At 38.3% G+C, this 15,206-nt stretch overlaps 2 protein-coding genes across 3 annotated transcripts in view; one reads left to right on the top strand and one right to left on the bottom strand.

The window, feature by feature from the left end:
- The window catches only part of USP14 (ubiquitin specific peptidase 14), a 45,177-nt gene extending 41,126 nt beyond the window's left edge, over positions 1 to 4,051 (top strand). The window contains exons 14-16 of one of the 2 annotated variants that reach the window (XM_065889647.1): positions 2,072 to 2,132; positions 2,495 to 2,602; positions 3,271 to 4,051. In XM_065889647.1, the coding sequence (XP_065745719.1) occupies positions 2,072 to 2,132; positions 2,495 to 2,602; positions 3,271 to 3,422 (321 nt within the window). In that variant the 3' untranslated portion in view covers positions 3,423 to 4,051. The remainder of the gene's footprint in view (positions 1 to 2,071; positions 2,133 to 2,494; positions 2,603 to 3,270) is intronic. The other variant, XM_065889648.1, reaches the window with a different exon arrangement.
- A 2,224-nt stretch (positions 4,052 to 6,275) lies between these two features.
- The window catches only part of THOC1 (THO complex subunit 1), a 41,933-nt gene continuing 33,002 nt past the window's right edge, over positions 6,276 to 15,206 (bottom strand). The window contains exons 12-21 of the mRNA XM_065889793.1: positions 13,650 to 13,750; positions 12,306 to 12,372; positions 12,057 to 12,107; positions 11,896 to 11,966; positions 11,395 to 11,490; positions 10,578 to 10,643; positions 9,775 to 9,858; positions 7,971 to 8,118; positions 7,178 to 7,253; positions 6,276 to 6,673 (exon numbers count right to left, since the gene is read on the bottom strand). Of these exons, the coding sequence (XP_065745865.1) occupies positions 6,378 to 6,673; positions 7,178 to 7,253; positions 7,971 to 8,118; positions 9,775 to 9,858; positions 10,578 to 10,643; positions 11,395 to 11,490; positions 11,896 to 11,966; positions 12,057 to 12,107; positions 12,306 to 12,372; positions 13,650 to 13,750 (1,056 nt within the window). The 3' untranslated portion in view covers positions 6,276 to 6,377. The remainder of the gene's footprint in view (positions 6,674 to 7,177; positions 7,254 to 7,970; positions 8,119 to 9,774; positions 9,859 to 10,577; positions 10,644 to 11,394; positions 11,491 to 11,895; positions 11,967 to 12,056; positions 12,108 to 12,305; positions 12,373 to 13,649; positions 13,751 to 15,206) is intronic.

Below are 15,206 nucleotides of genomic sequence, written 5' to 3' on the forward strand. Positions count from 1 at the left end.
GTTTTTCTGTCAGTTGTTGAAAGAGGAGTAGTGAAGTCTTCAACTAAAATTGTGGATTTGTATGTTTCTCCATTCATTCAGTTCTGTTAGCTTTTTGCTTTTCATGTTTTGTAACTGTTATTTGGTGCATACACATTTAGGATTGCTCTGTCTTCTTGGTGGAGTGATTCTTTGATTATTATGCAGTGTCCATCTCGGTTTGTGGTCATTTTCTTTGTTCTGTAGTCTACTTTATCTGATATTAATATTGCCACTGCTGCTTTCTTTTTATTAATGTTTGCATGATACACCTTTTTCCATTCTTTTACTTTAAATTTGCCCATGCTATATTTGAAGGTAGTTTCTTATAGACAGCATATAGTTGGGTCATGTTTTTTAATCCTGTGTTAACCTCTGTCTTTTTATTGGTACATTTAGACCATTTATATTTCATGTAATTCTTAATATGTTAGTGTTTGAATCTATTTTATATTTGCTGTTTGTTCTGATTTTTGTTTCTGTTTTCCCTTCTTGTAGGTTACATGAACATTTTTTAGAATTCTAGTTTATGTATAATTTTTTTTGAAGAATTTGATTTTTAAAAAATTTATCTGTTTTATTTTATTTTTGGCTGCATTGGGTCTTTGTTGCTGCACACAGGCTCCCCCTAGTTGCGGCAGGCAGGGGCCACTCCTTGCTATGGTGCGCGGGCTTCTCACTGCAGTGGCCTCTCTTGTCGTGGAGCGTGGGCTCTACGGCTTTCGCGCTTCAGTAGTTGTGGTGCACAGGCTCAGCAGTTGTGGCTTGTGGGCTCTAGAGCGCAGGCTCAGTAGTTGTGGCACATGGGCTTAGTTGCTCCACATCATGTGGGATCCTCGCGGACCAGGGCTCAAAACCATGTCCCCTGCATTGGCAGGCGGATTCCCAACCACTGCACCACCAGGAAAACCCATGTGTAATGTTTTTTAATGTGTTTCTTTGTATAGCCTTTTTTGGGTTGCTCTAGGTATTAAAAATATATAAAGGAATGGTTGACCTAATTGCCTTTCTTTGTTGTAAGATTCTTTGGCTTCTTGTCACTTTAGCTATCTTTTAAACTGCTTGCATTGTCTTCATTTTCATTATAGTCTTCAAGAACTTTGTGTCCATGTGACTAAGTAAGTTTTTTTTTTTAATTTATTTTTGGCTGTGTTGGGTCTTTGTTGCTGCACGCGGGCTTTCTCTAGTTGTGGCGAGCAGGGGCTACTCTTCTCTGCAGTGCGCGGGCTTCTCATTGTGGTGGCTTCTCTTGCTGCAGAGCATGGGCTCTAGGCGCGTGGGCTTCAGTAGTTGTGGATCGCAGACCCTAGAGTGCAGGCTCAGTAGTTGTGGCTCACGGGCTTAGTTGCTCCGCGGCATGTGGGATCTTCCTGGACCAGGGCTCGAACCTGTGTCCCCTGCATTGGCAGGCAGATTGTTAACCACTGCATGACCAGGGAAGCCCCTGCTTAGTTGTTTTTATATTACACACTGAAATGGGTTGAGGCAAGCGAGTTCCCACTGAAGACCCTTGTCTAAAGTTGTAAAAAATGCCTCTTAATGTAGGTAAATATTTGCTGAATTAAATATTTCAGTTCATTTGAGCTGAAGTGGCAGGTGACCGTGGCTTAGTAGATATAATATTAATTGCAGTAATTCGACTTCTGTTTTTTTGAGGCAGGTTTTCTTTTATCTTCACCTATATGGTTTGATAGTATTCTGGAAAAGTTGCAGAATTGGTTTTTTTCTACCCTAGAGCAGTGTTTATCTGTACTCTGTATTCACTGGTGTGCTCTAGGTTTAGTGGTTTGAAGTTGGTTCTGTAATCAGGATCTCCTACTGTACATATGAGACTGTATGTTGTTAAAGAGTAGGACTTTTGGGTTTACAGTTTTATGTTAACTGTAGCTGTATCATTTGAGCAATTTGTAAGGCAGATCATATTTTTTCTTTGTCTTGCCTTGGTGATTTGCATTATAGACAGTAAATATTTGTGGAGATGGATACTCATTGAGAATATAAATTTTATTTCCAATATCATGAAAACTTAAAATTAAAATTTTTTTCCCCTCAGAGTGACAAAAAGAGTAGTCCCCCAAAAGAAGTTAAGTATGAACCCTTTTCTTTTGCTGATGGTAAGTGAAATCTTCATTTCAGTTGACTTTTACTGTGTGTAGTTTTTTTTTTTAAGGTAAAATTACTGTCTTTCCACGTTTTTTTCAGGTACTGTGCTTTAAAAAAAAGTTGTTTCTTATGATTTATTGTAGTATGACATAGTAAAAAAATCACTTTTTAGTGAATATATGTTCTATGAATGGTAGCGTACTTCTTAAAACATCTTTCATGAACCTTTAATTGGACAGTAGTATCTTATTGGATTTTAACAATAAAGTAGTACTTCTCTAGGCTAAACTTGAGTTGTTCTTGCTTGTTACTTAGCTTGAGAAAGCACATATCTGTTCATTTCTAATATTATTGGGTTTACATCTTTCTTTAGACATTGGCTCCAATAATTGTGGATACTATGACTTACAAGCAGTGCTAACACATCAGGGAAGATCTAGCTCTTCAGGTCATTATGTGTCATGGGTGAAAAGGAAACAAGGTAAAGATTCTGTTTTTTTAAATTGTTCCATACTATTTTGATAAGTTGTTTAGATTTTTAGCACATTTGTTCTCAAACTTTTTGATCTCAGAACTCCTTTTGCATTCTTAAATTATTGAGGATCCCAGAGAGCTTCTGTTTATGAGGATTATCTCTCTTAATATTTACTATAATAGAAATTAAAACTGAGAAGTTAATTCTCTTAAAACTGACAGTAGTGAAGTCATTACATATTAACATAAATAACATTTTCAAAATAAAAATTACAATCTTTTCCAAAACAAAAAAGGCAAAAAATTATATTGATTTACATTTTTCTAAGTCTGTTTTGTTAGGCTTAATAGGAGACAGCTGGATTCTCCTGTTTCTGCCTTCAGTCTGCTGCTTTATCACACATTGTGTAACCTCTGGAGAACTCCAAAGCACACTTCACAGAATGAGGGGGAAAAGGGAAATAATGCTTTAGGAGTGTTATAAAAATTGTTGTAACCTTCATGGAACCCCTGAAAGGATCTTGAACCTGAGTAGTCCCTGGACCACTCTTTGAGAACTGTTGGTATGGCAGATGGAATACTACTGTACATAAAATTACTCAGTACCTCTTTTGCAATGGAACTCTGAAAAAATCATATATGAGATTAATTTCATTCTTCTCTTTTGCACTTTAGATGAATGGATTAAGTTTGATGATGATAAGGTCAGCATCGTGACACCAGAGGATATCTTGAGGCTATCTGGTGGTGGAGACTGGCATATAGCTTATGTTCTACTCTATGGGCCTCGCAGAATTGAAATAATGGAAGAGGAAAGTGAACAGTAATCTTCATTTTAGCTATTTATGCTTAGGTGTGAAATAAATGTTGTTTGTTGATCATTTATTTCTATAACCCAGAGCTTTAAAGGAAGATTTTTAGGTGGTTTTACATGTTTCCCCTCATGTGGAACAAAAGAGGGCAGACGCAGACCACTCTGTGTTATCGACCTAAAAAATAACAGAAAAGAGAAAATTGCCTTTGGACTGTGCTGCCCTATATAAAAGTGACAGGAAGACATTTTTAAAAAGCTTATTTCTTGGATTAATTTTTAAAAATTATGAGTTGAAATGCCTTTCAACCATTACCTTCTGTGATAATTTTTCTTCCTGTCTTTTTCAGCCCAAGATTCAGCAATCAGATGTTTATTGCACACCTATTACTCTATTATTTGTTGTTTTTGCATGGTTCAAACCACCAGTGATTGAGTAGCTGCCCATCCTTTGCATTATCTAACAAAAATTTTGCCAGGACGGTGGAAAGGAAGTTAAGTGTTGATCTCATTGTGTAACTCAGTGCTGCTGTCCCCATCCCATGGAAACATGGGTACAATCAAGTATTTGTCCAGCCTGACTGTTGCTGGCTTTTCATGACTTTAAAATAAATTGTGATCAATAATAGTACATTTGATTATACATTTATTACTGTGTCTCTGATGTACTAGGTTTGTACATTTAACTTTGCAATGGTTTTGTAGTAATCAACCTTAAAAATGTTGACAAGCTCCAGTTGCTTATTTTTAGAAAATTAGGATATTTAATAAAAAAACAAAACAAAGAGGGACTAACAGCGTTTGACCTCAAGTCTTTTGTCTGTTGAGTGTTGGAGCTTGGCTGAAGTTCAGATATGTTTACTACTATTACAGTTTCTGCAGATGGTTAGTTTAACTATGCTCTTAAGCATCCATTTAAAACTAGTCTTTGCCTGCTAGCATAATATTGTTTAAAAAGGAATAGAGTTGTAAAAGTAATGGAGTTCTTTGGATGCTGAGTGCAACCATGTTATCAGATCTGTTCCTTGGCTCAGTTGGGTGTTTATTTCTACTCCCTTGTCAACTTTGGACAACTCCCTTGTCCAAATTCTTAATGTCTATCAAAATTTAGTACCAATGACTTTTAAAGTGATGGTAGAAATACCAGAGTATGAGATATCTCAATATATGGTATGTTTCTTCCATTTTAATACTCTAGTCAATTCATTTTTGTTTTAGGAGCCTTGCTTGGTTGCAAAAGGATAGAGTATCAGCTGACTTGTCTGATTTCCTTTGAGTTAGATATTTATAATAAAGTTTTGGGGATTATCGTGAAATCTCATCTTTGCTTATGCTGTTTTAATGCTCTGCAGAGCATAGTAGTGATAACTATTAGATTCTTAGAGAATAATGGCCATTTCCTCTCACGTTTGAACAACGTAATCTAAGAACACTAGGGGATAAAATAAGCATTTCAGGAAAATTTATTTGTAAATAGCTTCTTCAGCTAAGCTTTAATAATTGGCAATCAGTACTCCTTTTGCCTTGGAGGTGGTATAGAATAGAATAGGGAGGATGAGACCTTAAGAATTGTAATGATTCTTTTATATATTGGTGTGATGCTTGTAAATTTGTGAAGTTTTTTTATTCACTAATTTTGTTCTGAACAATTTTGAGGACACCAATTTAGGAATTAGAATTCAGATTTTACGATTTGGAGGATGCTGTAGCTACTAGATCAGGTAGGGTTAGAACAAAGTATATAAGCCTTGTATGGAATTAGCATTTTAAATTATAATTCCTTAACAAAACACTTCATTTTATTTGATCCAGAAAAGCATTATAAAGTATAAGAAATTGGACTTATACTAGGGTTGTTTTAAACTATTTAGGCTATTTTAGAATTCAGCCTTTCATATAAGATCTTTGAAAACAGAGAATAAGCAAGAGAATGTCTTGATTGGTTCCTGAGCGTGCCTTATGTGCTGTGCCCCTCGCACTGAGGCCCTTTTGATATTAGAGCTGTGCTGGATCACTATTGGACTAGTGAGTGAGGTGAAGCCCCAGCAAGAATATTTTTAGTGACAGGCACTTAGCCCTCCTTCCAGATTCAAAACAATGACCGTAGCGCCCTAAAGGGTAACTTACGTGGGAATGGAAACTCTCTCCAGCCATGATGACTACATAGTGCTTTGCTGTTTGTAGGATGCTTTCACATACATCTCATTTGAACTTCACAACAATCCCTGAGGTATGTACCCCTATTTTAATGACTTGAGAGCTTAAAATAAGTTCTCTAAGGCTAAATGAACTACGTTTTAGACTTCACCCCATTTCTTTTAAAGTTGGGGGTTGGAGAATATTTTCTGCCATGGGCCAGGTATTTTAAAAATATGTTTTAAGCTTTGCAGGCCATAAGTCTTCGTTGCAACTATGTAACTTCGCTGTTGTAGCATGAAAGGAGCCATAGACAGTACTTAAAAGAATCAGCATGGCTGTGTACCATTAAAATTTTACTTATAAAAAGAGGTGACAAACGGACCATTGTTTGCTGATCCTCTGCTTTAAAGCATAGATGAGACTAGAGCAGTCATATAGTTTCAGAAAGTATTACTGTGGGATGTTCAGGATAGCAAGTTAAATTCTATAACTGCTAATGGAATGCAGGAAACCAGTTTGGCATAGGGTATCTTAGGAAACAAACACCATGCCCCTAAATATTGCTTACTGACTTTATAAATGTTTAATTAACAAAAATATTATGTGACCTTGAGGTCACTTTACTTTGGCCATTTCCCCAACCTACCCCCTTGTCCCCCCAGACCCTGAGGTCAGTCATCAAGAGGCACCATGCATTCTGTTGTTCTTGGAGCACCAGCCAACTGTACAACTGTTATAAAAATGTTTATTGTTTACCAAAACCAGTGAACCTCTTATCAAATGCTGCTTGGTAACAAAAGCTTATCACAGTTTTAATAATAAAAAAAAAAAGCTAACTATTTGTCTCATTGTCATTAGTTAGACTTTCTGCAAGGTCACTTAACCCAGACTTGTTGAGTGCATTGATCAGGTTCTCAGGTGTCGCGTGCACTCCCTCCTGATCCTGCCAGGCGACTAGCAGCTGCTTGGCTCTCATCTTCATGTCTTCACTGTCACACTCAATCTGTCTAATTTCTGAGTCTTTCATTTCCAAGTAGGGGGCCAGAATCTTCCATTGTTCACCCAGTTTGTTGGCAAATACCTCTATTTGGTCCCCTGTTACAGGTTTGTCTCGCCGAACATCAGGACCTAGAAAACACAGGAAACATAAATTATGAACAAAGTACGAGGATGTGTACGATTCAAAATATAAAACGGAATATGGGGCCACTGAGATATTAGTCATCTTTAATAAGCTTTATTTTAAAAGTAAAACAGTTCCTTTTTGTACTTTCCACGGGTTGAAGTACCATTCTTATGATCATTAGGGACTCAATCAAAGCTAAAGCTGTTGCCTCTATTATAATTAGGAAGGCTTCTGAAACCAGCGGCCCCCAATCTAAACCCCAAGAATTAACAGAGGTATGAGTTGCCTTCAAATGTAAGTACTTTTCTTCCCAACACTTCCAAATTTTACTGTATAAAAGGTACTATTTTAAAAGTTATTATCAAGCAATGTTTTAGATTCCTCACTATAAGAAACGGCTGAAAAAGATGGTAGAAGTTGAGAAGTAGATCAAATAACGTACCTCTCAACAAAGAACCCCAATCTTTTCCAATTTTGTAAAATAGCCAAGAAAATTCAATTCTTACTTTCATTTTCCTTCAGTAAAGCATCATTATCTTCCTCATCTTCATCCTCACCTGTTTTTATTTCTTCAGAAGGAGGCTAAAATGAGTAAAAGAATGTTTTAAAAGAATGCCAACTTCTAAAACCAGATAACTGGGCATACTTTCTATTTAGGTATGAGATTCCAATTACGGGGCCCAGAACTTTACCCTTGAGAGTGTTAAATGTGAATGTCAGGTAAGGATCGCAGTGGGACAGTGTTAACCTGGAGAAGGAGGGGTGGGCGGGGAAGACTGAAGGTTGGAAAGACTCTTATTCCAACCTGGGAAGAAGGGAGCCAGTAAGAAGTATGGTAAGATGACTTGCAAGTACTCAGCATATGGTAACAATGGTCTAGGGAAGACTGGGGGAGCAACCATGTCCTTAACACTTTTTTTGAGTAATTTTATTCAGATTTGTGCATACAGTATAGTTATTACCATATTGTATTGGAAAAGAGTAGAAAGATAGGCCAAACTGCCTATCACACTACCCCATGGGCCCTACCTTTGATAAAATATAATGCATTGGCACACAGAAAAAATAAGTTAAAGTATAATAAGTTAATTTTTATATAGTTACTTTATCTATATATGTACTTCCTATAAATGTATACCCAAATGCATTTTTTTCTCATTCTAAACAAGGGGGTTTATGGATTTTTTTTTTTCCCCACATGATAAAGGCTAAATTCAGCTCTTAGCTCAAACAGCAATAGCAGTTTAAAAAAAGAAGGTAACGCGAACTAAAGGATGTAAAAATTGATGTGTTACTTACTGGTAATTCCTTGGCTAGCTTTATTACCATGTTTTCGAGATATTCTGGCAAACTTTTAAACTGCTGGTTGGTTGGCTGAAAGAAGTGAGGGCTTCTCCGTGCTAATAGTCTCAGGGCTCTCCAACCATAATTAGAATTGTTCACAGCCCTATAAAAAGAGATGTCAGTCTTGTAATTTATACTTCTTTATTTCTATATTCCCTTCTAGTTAATGTAGTTCATGAGGCAAAATTCTATACTCCCAGGTCAGTAGCTGAAGGCACCATTCTTCTCATTCTGATCACAGCCCTAAAGAACCTCTCAGTGAGCAGTTCACTTATAAACGGAAACCATCAGAGTCCAAAGAGGCAGGTTCATATGCAGCAAAGTTTTTAAATTTAAAAAGTTTACATACATTTTAAGCTAAGTCAATTAGTATGTGTCCAGGACTGGCTAGATGCTGTGTGTGCAGGACACATCATCCCCCTGGTCATTTAGAGAGAAAAATACTCATAGGTTCACTATGTTCAGTAGACTTGATATCCAAATGGGCAATGCCATCTGCAGGTGTGAGTTTCAGAATATTTTATAAACCCAACCGTTTTCATCATGTTAATTTAATTAATCTTTTTTTTAATTTATATAACATCTAAACTTTAATTTGCTGAATATCAACCTCAGTGAATAAAAATTACTCCAAAACTAAAAGGGACACATCCAGTAGCCAACACCATAAGCAGTGATACCAAGAACAGAATCCACGAACTGTTCCTTAATATAGGTGGTACACAGTAAGGTAAGAAAAACCGGAGAAACTCTAAAGATAATGTTTTGGAAACAGACAAGCTACAGAGAATCCAGAGCACAGATCTGTTCCACTTAAGAGTTTTTGTAAGTGACTTGGAAGTCCCCACAAGTTCTTAGAGTAGCAATCTAGTTTATTAGTCACTGCTCATAAATAAGCCTCATTACCTCTGAGACAGTCTTGGCACCTGAAAAACTACCGCTAGGCAGTGCGTGGTTCAACGTGAACCATCTTATTTAATGCTCAGAATAACCCTGTGAGATGGGTACTATTACTGTTAAACAGATAACGAAACAAAGCAAAGGGTTTAAATTAGCCCTTAGAAGCCTAGCCAGTAAGTGGCAGAGCCCCAGGACTGACCTAGGCAGGCTGATGAGAGGGCCCTTGCCCTCGGATCACGATGCCATAATGCCTATTTAAAACCACGGGGCTGTGTGGTGTCACCTGGAAGATACAGCTAAGACTGACTCCTGAAGTTACTACAAAATTTGAGTTAGATGGACAGCCAGCAGTGGAGACTGAGACGGTGAGGCAAAGGGAAAAACAGGAGGAGAGTGCAGTTAGATGGGTGTCAAGGGAAGAAAACATTATCTAAGCAGGGAGAGATCAACTGGAGAATGCTGCTGAGAGGTCAAAAAATGATCAGAGCTATTTCAGTGGAGTGATGGGGAGACAGGCATGGGCTGACCAGAGAACAGGAGCTGAGGAAATGAAGGCAGTAATTATCAACCACTGTTGGACATACTGTGATTTGAAGGGGAACAGAGAAAAGAGGTGATAGAGGTGGGCTCAAGGGGGATTTTTCTACTTTTCTGACACAAGCGTGACTCTTAAGTCATGCTTGTTAGTCGATGGGAATGATCACTGAAATCAAGACGTGCAGTAATGTGAAGCTGGCACATAAACTCAGCTAAAAGAAAAAGTACTATGCTCTCAACTGTCTGCCTTGATAAGCATTCTAGTATACATACAGTTCTTAAGAGAGATTAGGGAAATTAGTTCATGAGAAACATTACTTACTTGTATTCATTTTCAACCATATTTTCAGGGTCTGCCTGTTCAATGGCTTCTTCAAAGAACTCCTCCAAAGTTGGCATATATTCCCTGGGCATTAAAAAAATAACTAGTGAGGATCATGTCTGTTCTTATTTACAGTTATTACAGAATATTGTCTCTATTCCCTGTGTTGTACAAAATGGCTATATTTTCTTATTGCTACAAGTAGTACTTGTTTTTTCTAATTTGCCTGGTCCTTTTTGAGGGTGCCATGTTCCTTTTAGTTGCTTCTTCTGTCTGCTGATTCTTAGTCATGGTAGATTGTTTTCTTAAGTTTGGATGGTGAGTTTATCTTCAGACTTACCTGTAGAATCCTTGTGTGGCTTAGGTTGAAGGTGTGGCTGCCCTACCCCACCACAAGCTTTCTATCATCAGCCTGGGACTTTTTAGTTCACCCTCTTAGCTTAAGGGTCGTTCCTTTATACTGCTGGTAATATAAATATAAACTCTAAGACGGCATGACAGCAGACCTGTGGTTATAATTTCTCAGGGAATACTTTTTCCTTTTCCTCCACATCTCAGGTGGAAATGGATGAGCTCCTTGCTTCCTGTGCCAGTGAGCAAGTCCCTCCTCCTCCCGCCGTGCCCTTTTCTTTACAGATAGTGTGCACTGAGGGCCTCAGCTTTACTTGGGGGAAACTCAGTTACATATTTGTACAGCTTTAAACTTTAAAATTTCTTTTGAGCTCTGCTTATAGCTGCCAAAATTCTACTCTAGTTTAACATTTGAGAAAAGCAATACTTCATATGAAACATTTTAAACCTGCCTTGTCTCTGATTTACAGGCTTCCATATTATCAGGACAGAGATTCCAAAGCCTTGTTAACTCCTCACTGCAAAACAGACAGACACAAAGATAAATACATTTTTTTATGGACACCATTCTCTTCTACCTTAAAACTATAAAAATACTTAAATAGTGGATTTAGGGGTGGTGATTTTTAATCATCTTTGGTATTTAGCAAATTTTCTATATGAGCATATATTTAATGATTTTTTTTTTCTCTTTTTTTCTTGTTGGAGTAAAATTGCCTTACAATGTTGTGTTAGTTTCTGCTGTACAATGAAGTGAATCGTATATGTATACCTAGATCCCCTCCCTCTTGGCTCTCCCTCCCACCGCCCCCATCCCACCCATCTAGGTCATCACAGAGCGCTGAGCTGAGCTCCCTTTAATGATAATGATAACCACTACTTTTTTCTAAAAATATTCAAGTGCAGTATAACGCAATGAATAGTTAACTAGAAGGTAAAAGAAATGAAAGGATTATAGTACCATGCAACAACTAGAAGTAAGCTGGATCAATCTAACAGCAGTTGTATTGTCTGTGACATGGAAAAAATGGCAGAACCTAGAGCCATGGATTTTGGAAGCAGGAGACAAAAAACTAAGTTTTGTCTCAATGCGTGAATCCATGATGGACCCTACAGATTGATAGGGTGTGGTTTGCTTTAGTCATCTGTGTACATACCAAACACACAAAAAACTGGAAAAACACAAAACCTTGGGAGTTCTTACAGTAATATTTTCACAATATAAAAGCCTCTATGATAACATCCCACCTATGAGACAGGTTAACCTACTTTCCCATCAGAATTTTTTTGTTGGGTCCTTTCCCTAGGAAGTCCTCTGGAGCCGTTCTCTTCCGTACTACTCTTGTCGGCTTGGTATCTGATGTTCTGTGGTGAACAAAACATACTGGAATTTCAAATGTTTAATGTAAAAGAAAATTTAGTTACTGTTTTCTTCCTAAAAAAGCTTCATATGAAAGCTTCATATTATCACACTCATCAGAGAGAAGACAAAAAGGCCACACCAGGGGACAAATTACAAGGAGTGGGTACACAGCATTTTTTTCCCAATAATTAATAACAGATCAGTTTGTTCTGAGAAGTTAATGACAAGAAATTTGAGATAAAAATGTCAAATAGAAGTATATCAAAATGGTAGTAATTTTTATGGAATACAAGTTACATTTTTTATATGAAATACATTTACACATATCTGTACATAATGTAAAATAATCATACGAGACTGTATTCTGAAAGCCTTTCTCATATTGCTTGAGAGGAGTATATATTTACCTTTCTTTCACAAAACTTGGGCAGCCTTCATTTTTCCATGAGTTCCAGTTTTCTTCAGTGTTTAATATATGCTGGGAAAAACAAAGAAATTGCATTTCCATAATGAAGACTTTGAAACTCTCCTGGGTGCTAAGAAGACTATGTAAATATAAAACACATACCTCTACCATCTTTGAAAATCTTTCTCCATCAGGGGGGTTTTCAGATAGCAGCTGTGATTAGAAAGAATATACTAAGCTTTCAACAACTTTCTGCATCATAGGAGTGGTTTGTAGGCAGAGAACCAAGAAGTGTTTGTGGTCTTGTACCTGAGCTTAACTTTATCCTTATTTTCCTATTTGGGGCTGAAACAAAGAAAATTCTAAATTTTCATTTTGTTCAATCATGGGTTTGTTGCGTGATGAACTTACTTGATAAACTGATTTTGTAGTATCTTCAATCCAGAGTGATTGCTCATCAGTTAAAACATAGTTTGAACTAGGAAACAAAGCAATAAAAGCATGCTTGAGTTACAAGAATTGTATATTCAATTTTAAGGTTTATGTACCGTCTTGAAGAAACACTGAACAAAGCAATGAATGTTTCCTAAAATAAGTTCAATGTGGGATAATAGCCTCAGAGAAAATGTTAACATACTCCTCTCCAAGATGCACATTCAAATAAGTCACACTATGTTCCTTTAAAACGCATTCAAGATACAATGAATAAAACCCCCAAAACTCTATAGAAGGCTGAAGGCAGACCCAAATTGTTAACAGCTGCCATCAATTCAGCTCTCACTATGTACTAGGTGCTCTATAGTTTATAGCCATCCAACGAATACTGGTAGACTGCCATGTGCCAGGATTTAAGGACTTTACATACATTATTCATTTAATTCTCAAAACAAGGACATGTGCATATATTAAACAGACTACAGAGGCTCAAGCCATAAAGCTTGCATTCAAACCCAGGTCTGCTTCCAATTTCTACTATGCTATACCAAACCTCCACAACAGATAGGATAAAAAATAGCATTTTTGAGTGTTTGCTATGTGTTATCTTAAAATTACAAGTCTGAAAGCTGAATTGCAGCTAGTGGGTAATGAAAGTGGGATTCAAAACCAGAAGGTAGAAAGCCACATTCTTTACAACTAATACAACACTGCTCTGCAAACTTCCGATACCATCCAGTAACGGAGCTCTGCTTCAGTTTTAGGTGGGACAAGAGGGACTAGTCCGCCCTACAGGTGGAGGTATTCAGACTGACAGCGGAGGTTTGTCACTTTCCCACATATAAAACCTGATTAGGTTTTCTGAAATCCCAAAGAAACTAGAACTCCTCCGTGCTTCAAAGGTTTACCTAATTTTTTTCAGTTCTAATGTTCTAGATAGTCCCACACCTGGAGAAAGAAATATTATTGGCTGAGTTTGCAAATCAGGTTTGGAGAAGGTCTGAGTGAGGTGAGGAATGACGGAAATCAGGAGCAAACCTCCACCCACCAAGACAACTGAGAACTCCCAGGATGCCAGGCTCTCAGCAAGAAAGACAGTGGCAGCAGATACAGTCAATGCCTTGGTTCTCTAAAACAAATAACCTTAGCATCTTGTTAAGCTAACAAAAGCCCCTGATTATCTAATATTGCTGCAAATGAAATGTTTCAGGGAGGTGAGCCTTCCACACAAAATGAGCCCGCTACATAAAAATACACATCAGTAAGCAATCATTCTCTTTGCTGCTGTTTATAAACCATTTACTACCCATATTAACTTACCTTTTAAATTTGACCTGCCCCTTGAGATACTGGAATAAAATGAGATACTGCAACAGGATGTGTCGACGAAAGTTACTGTCGCTCAGTTGTAAATCCATCAGCTACTCGAAAAACAAGCACACACACAAACCACCACATTAAATTCAAGTTCTACCTAAAGGTGCAAGTGATGCTATTACAGAAATGGAAGATTTCAATTCAAAACAACACGTGCTGAGAACTCACTGCATGTGAGGCGTTACTGTACAAGCCCCAGGACAGAGTAGCAAAGCTTCATTTAGCTTTCTTAACCATTTTATGCCATGAGGTATTTATGTTGGTGGATAGCAATGTTATACCTGTGGTCCTGAGGTCAGGATAAAAGCAGAAATATAAAAAAGTAAAAGTATGGCTGTCACTTTCCCACATATAAAGAAATAATGGCTAAAGAAGAGGTCCCTGTGGATAAACAATACAATATTGAGGGATGTCGCTCTTTTCTGTAGTCCTAGGAAGTGCCTGCAACAGGGTGGGTGCTCAATAACAAGCAAATGAGAAGAATCAGAGGTGAAAAATCATCCATGAATTAAATGGATTGTTTTTATATTTTAGAAAAAATTATATCACACCTGTATTATCACAGAATTTGGATTAGAAAGGACTTGAAGGTCATTTATGAGGAAGCTCTTCAACAACACTGCCACCTAGCTGGTCTTGCTGTAAGAATGACCTCAGTGATGAAGGCGTCATTCTGATTCTGTCCCACGTGCTGAGGGAAAGCTACATCTATGTCCACAAACCCTGTTTGTGCTGTTCTGCCCTCCAGACCTAAAGCAACAATGGAGGCCTCCTTTTTCTAAATGAATAACCAGTGAGACACCTGACAGCCCTAGGAACCAATTTCCAGTTCCAGGTCCCAAGTTCCTTGGGCAACGCATCACACGCTATGCTTTCATCTACTAACACAGCAGCTGGGCTGCACCCCAGAGGCCTGGAAGCCCTGTACTTGCCCAGCCTCAAGACAGCAGAGCCGGAGTCAGCAACAGAGACATCAGTGGTTTAACAGACGCGGAAGCTTACATGTTTGAAAGCGAGGCCTGGAGTGACACCCCACCATGTGTCGCAGATGGTGGGCAGGACGAGGCAGCAGTCTTCCCTCCCCGGGGGTGGGGGGTGGGGGGAGGTTACCAGTTGTAGCGGGAATTGATGTCATCGGTTACCAGGGAAACTAGCAGAGGCGCATGCCCCTCACTGCCCCTTAGGTAAGCTCTCCCGGTGGAGATCTTCTGACCTAAAGATTAGATCACCAGCTGGGGCCTGGGGCAGGTATGCAGAAGGGCAGTCATGTGAGCAGGGTGTGGGTGAAGCAGGCACTGGTCGGCAGGGGATGTACAGAGAGCAAAAAAACAGCCATGCTGCGTGACCTGGTCATGCCGCAGCCTAACGTTCATTAGCCATTTACTCACCAGCCACTTCTTCCACAAGGGTGGTTCTGGTTCAAGCAAATGCCAGGCCCTTTTTTCTTGTAATTTTAAACATACGATTGGCCTTCCAGTGGGGGTTCCCTCGCCTTTAGAG

Source organism: Phocoena phocoena, chromosome 13 (assembly GCF_963924675.1).
Source record: "Phocoena phocoena chromosome 13, mPhoPho1.1, whole genome shotgun sequence".
Taxonomy (NCBI): Eukaryota; Metazoa; Chordata; class Mammalia; order Artiodactyla; family Phocoenidae; genus Phocoena; species Phocoena phocoena.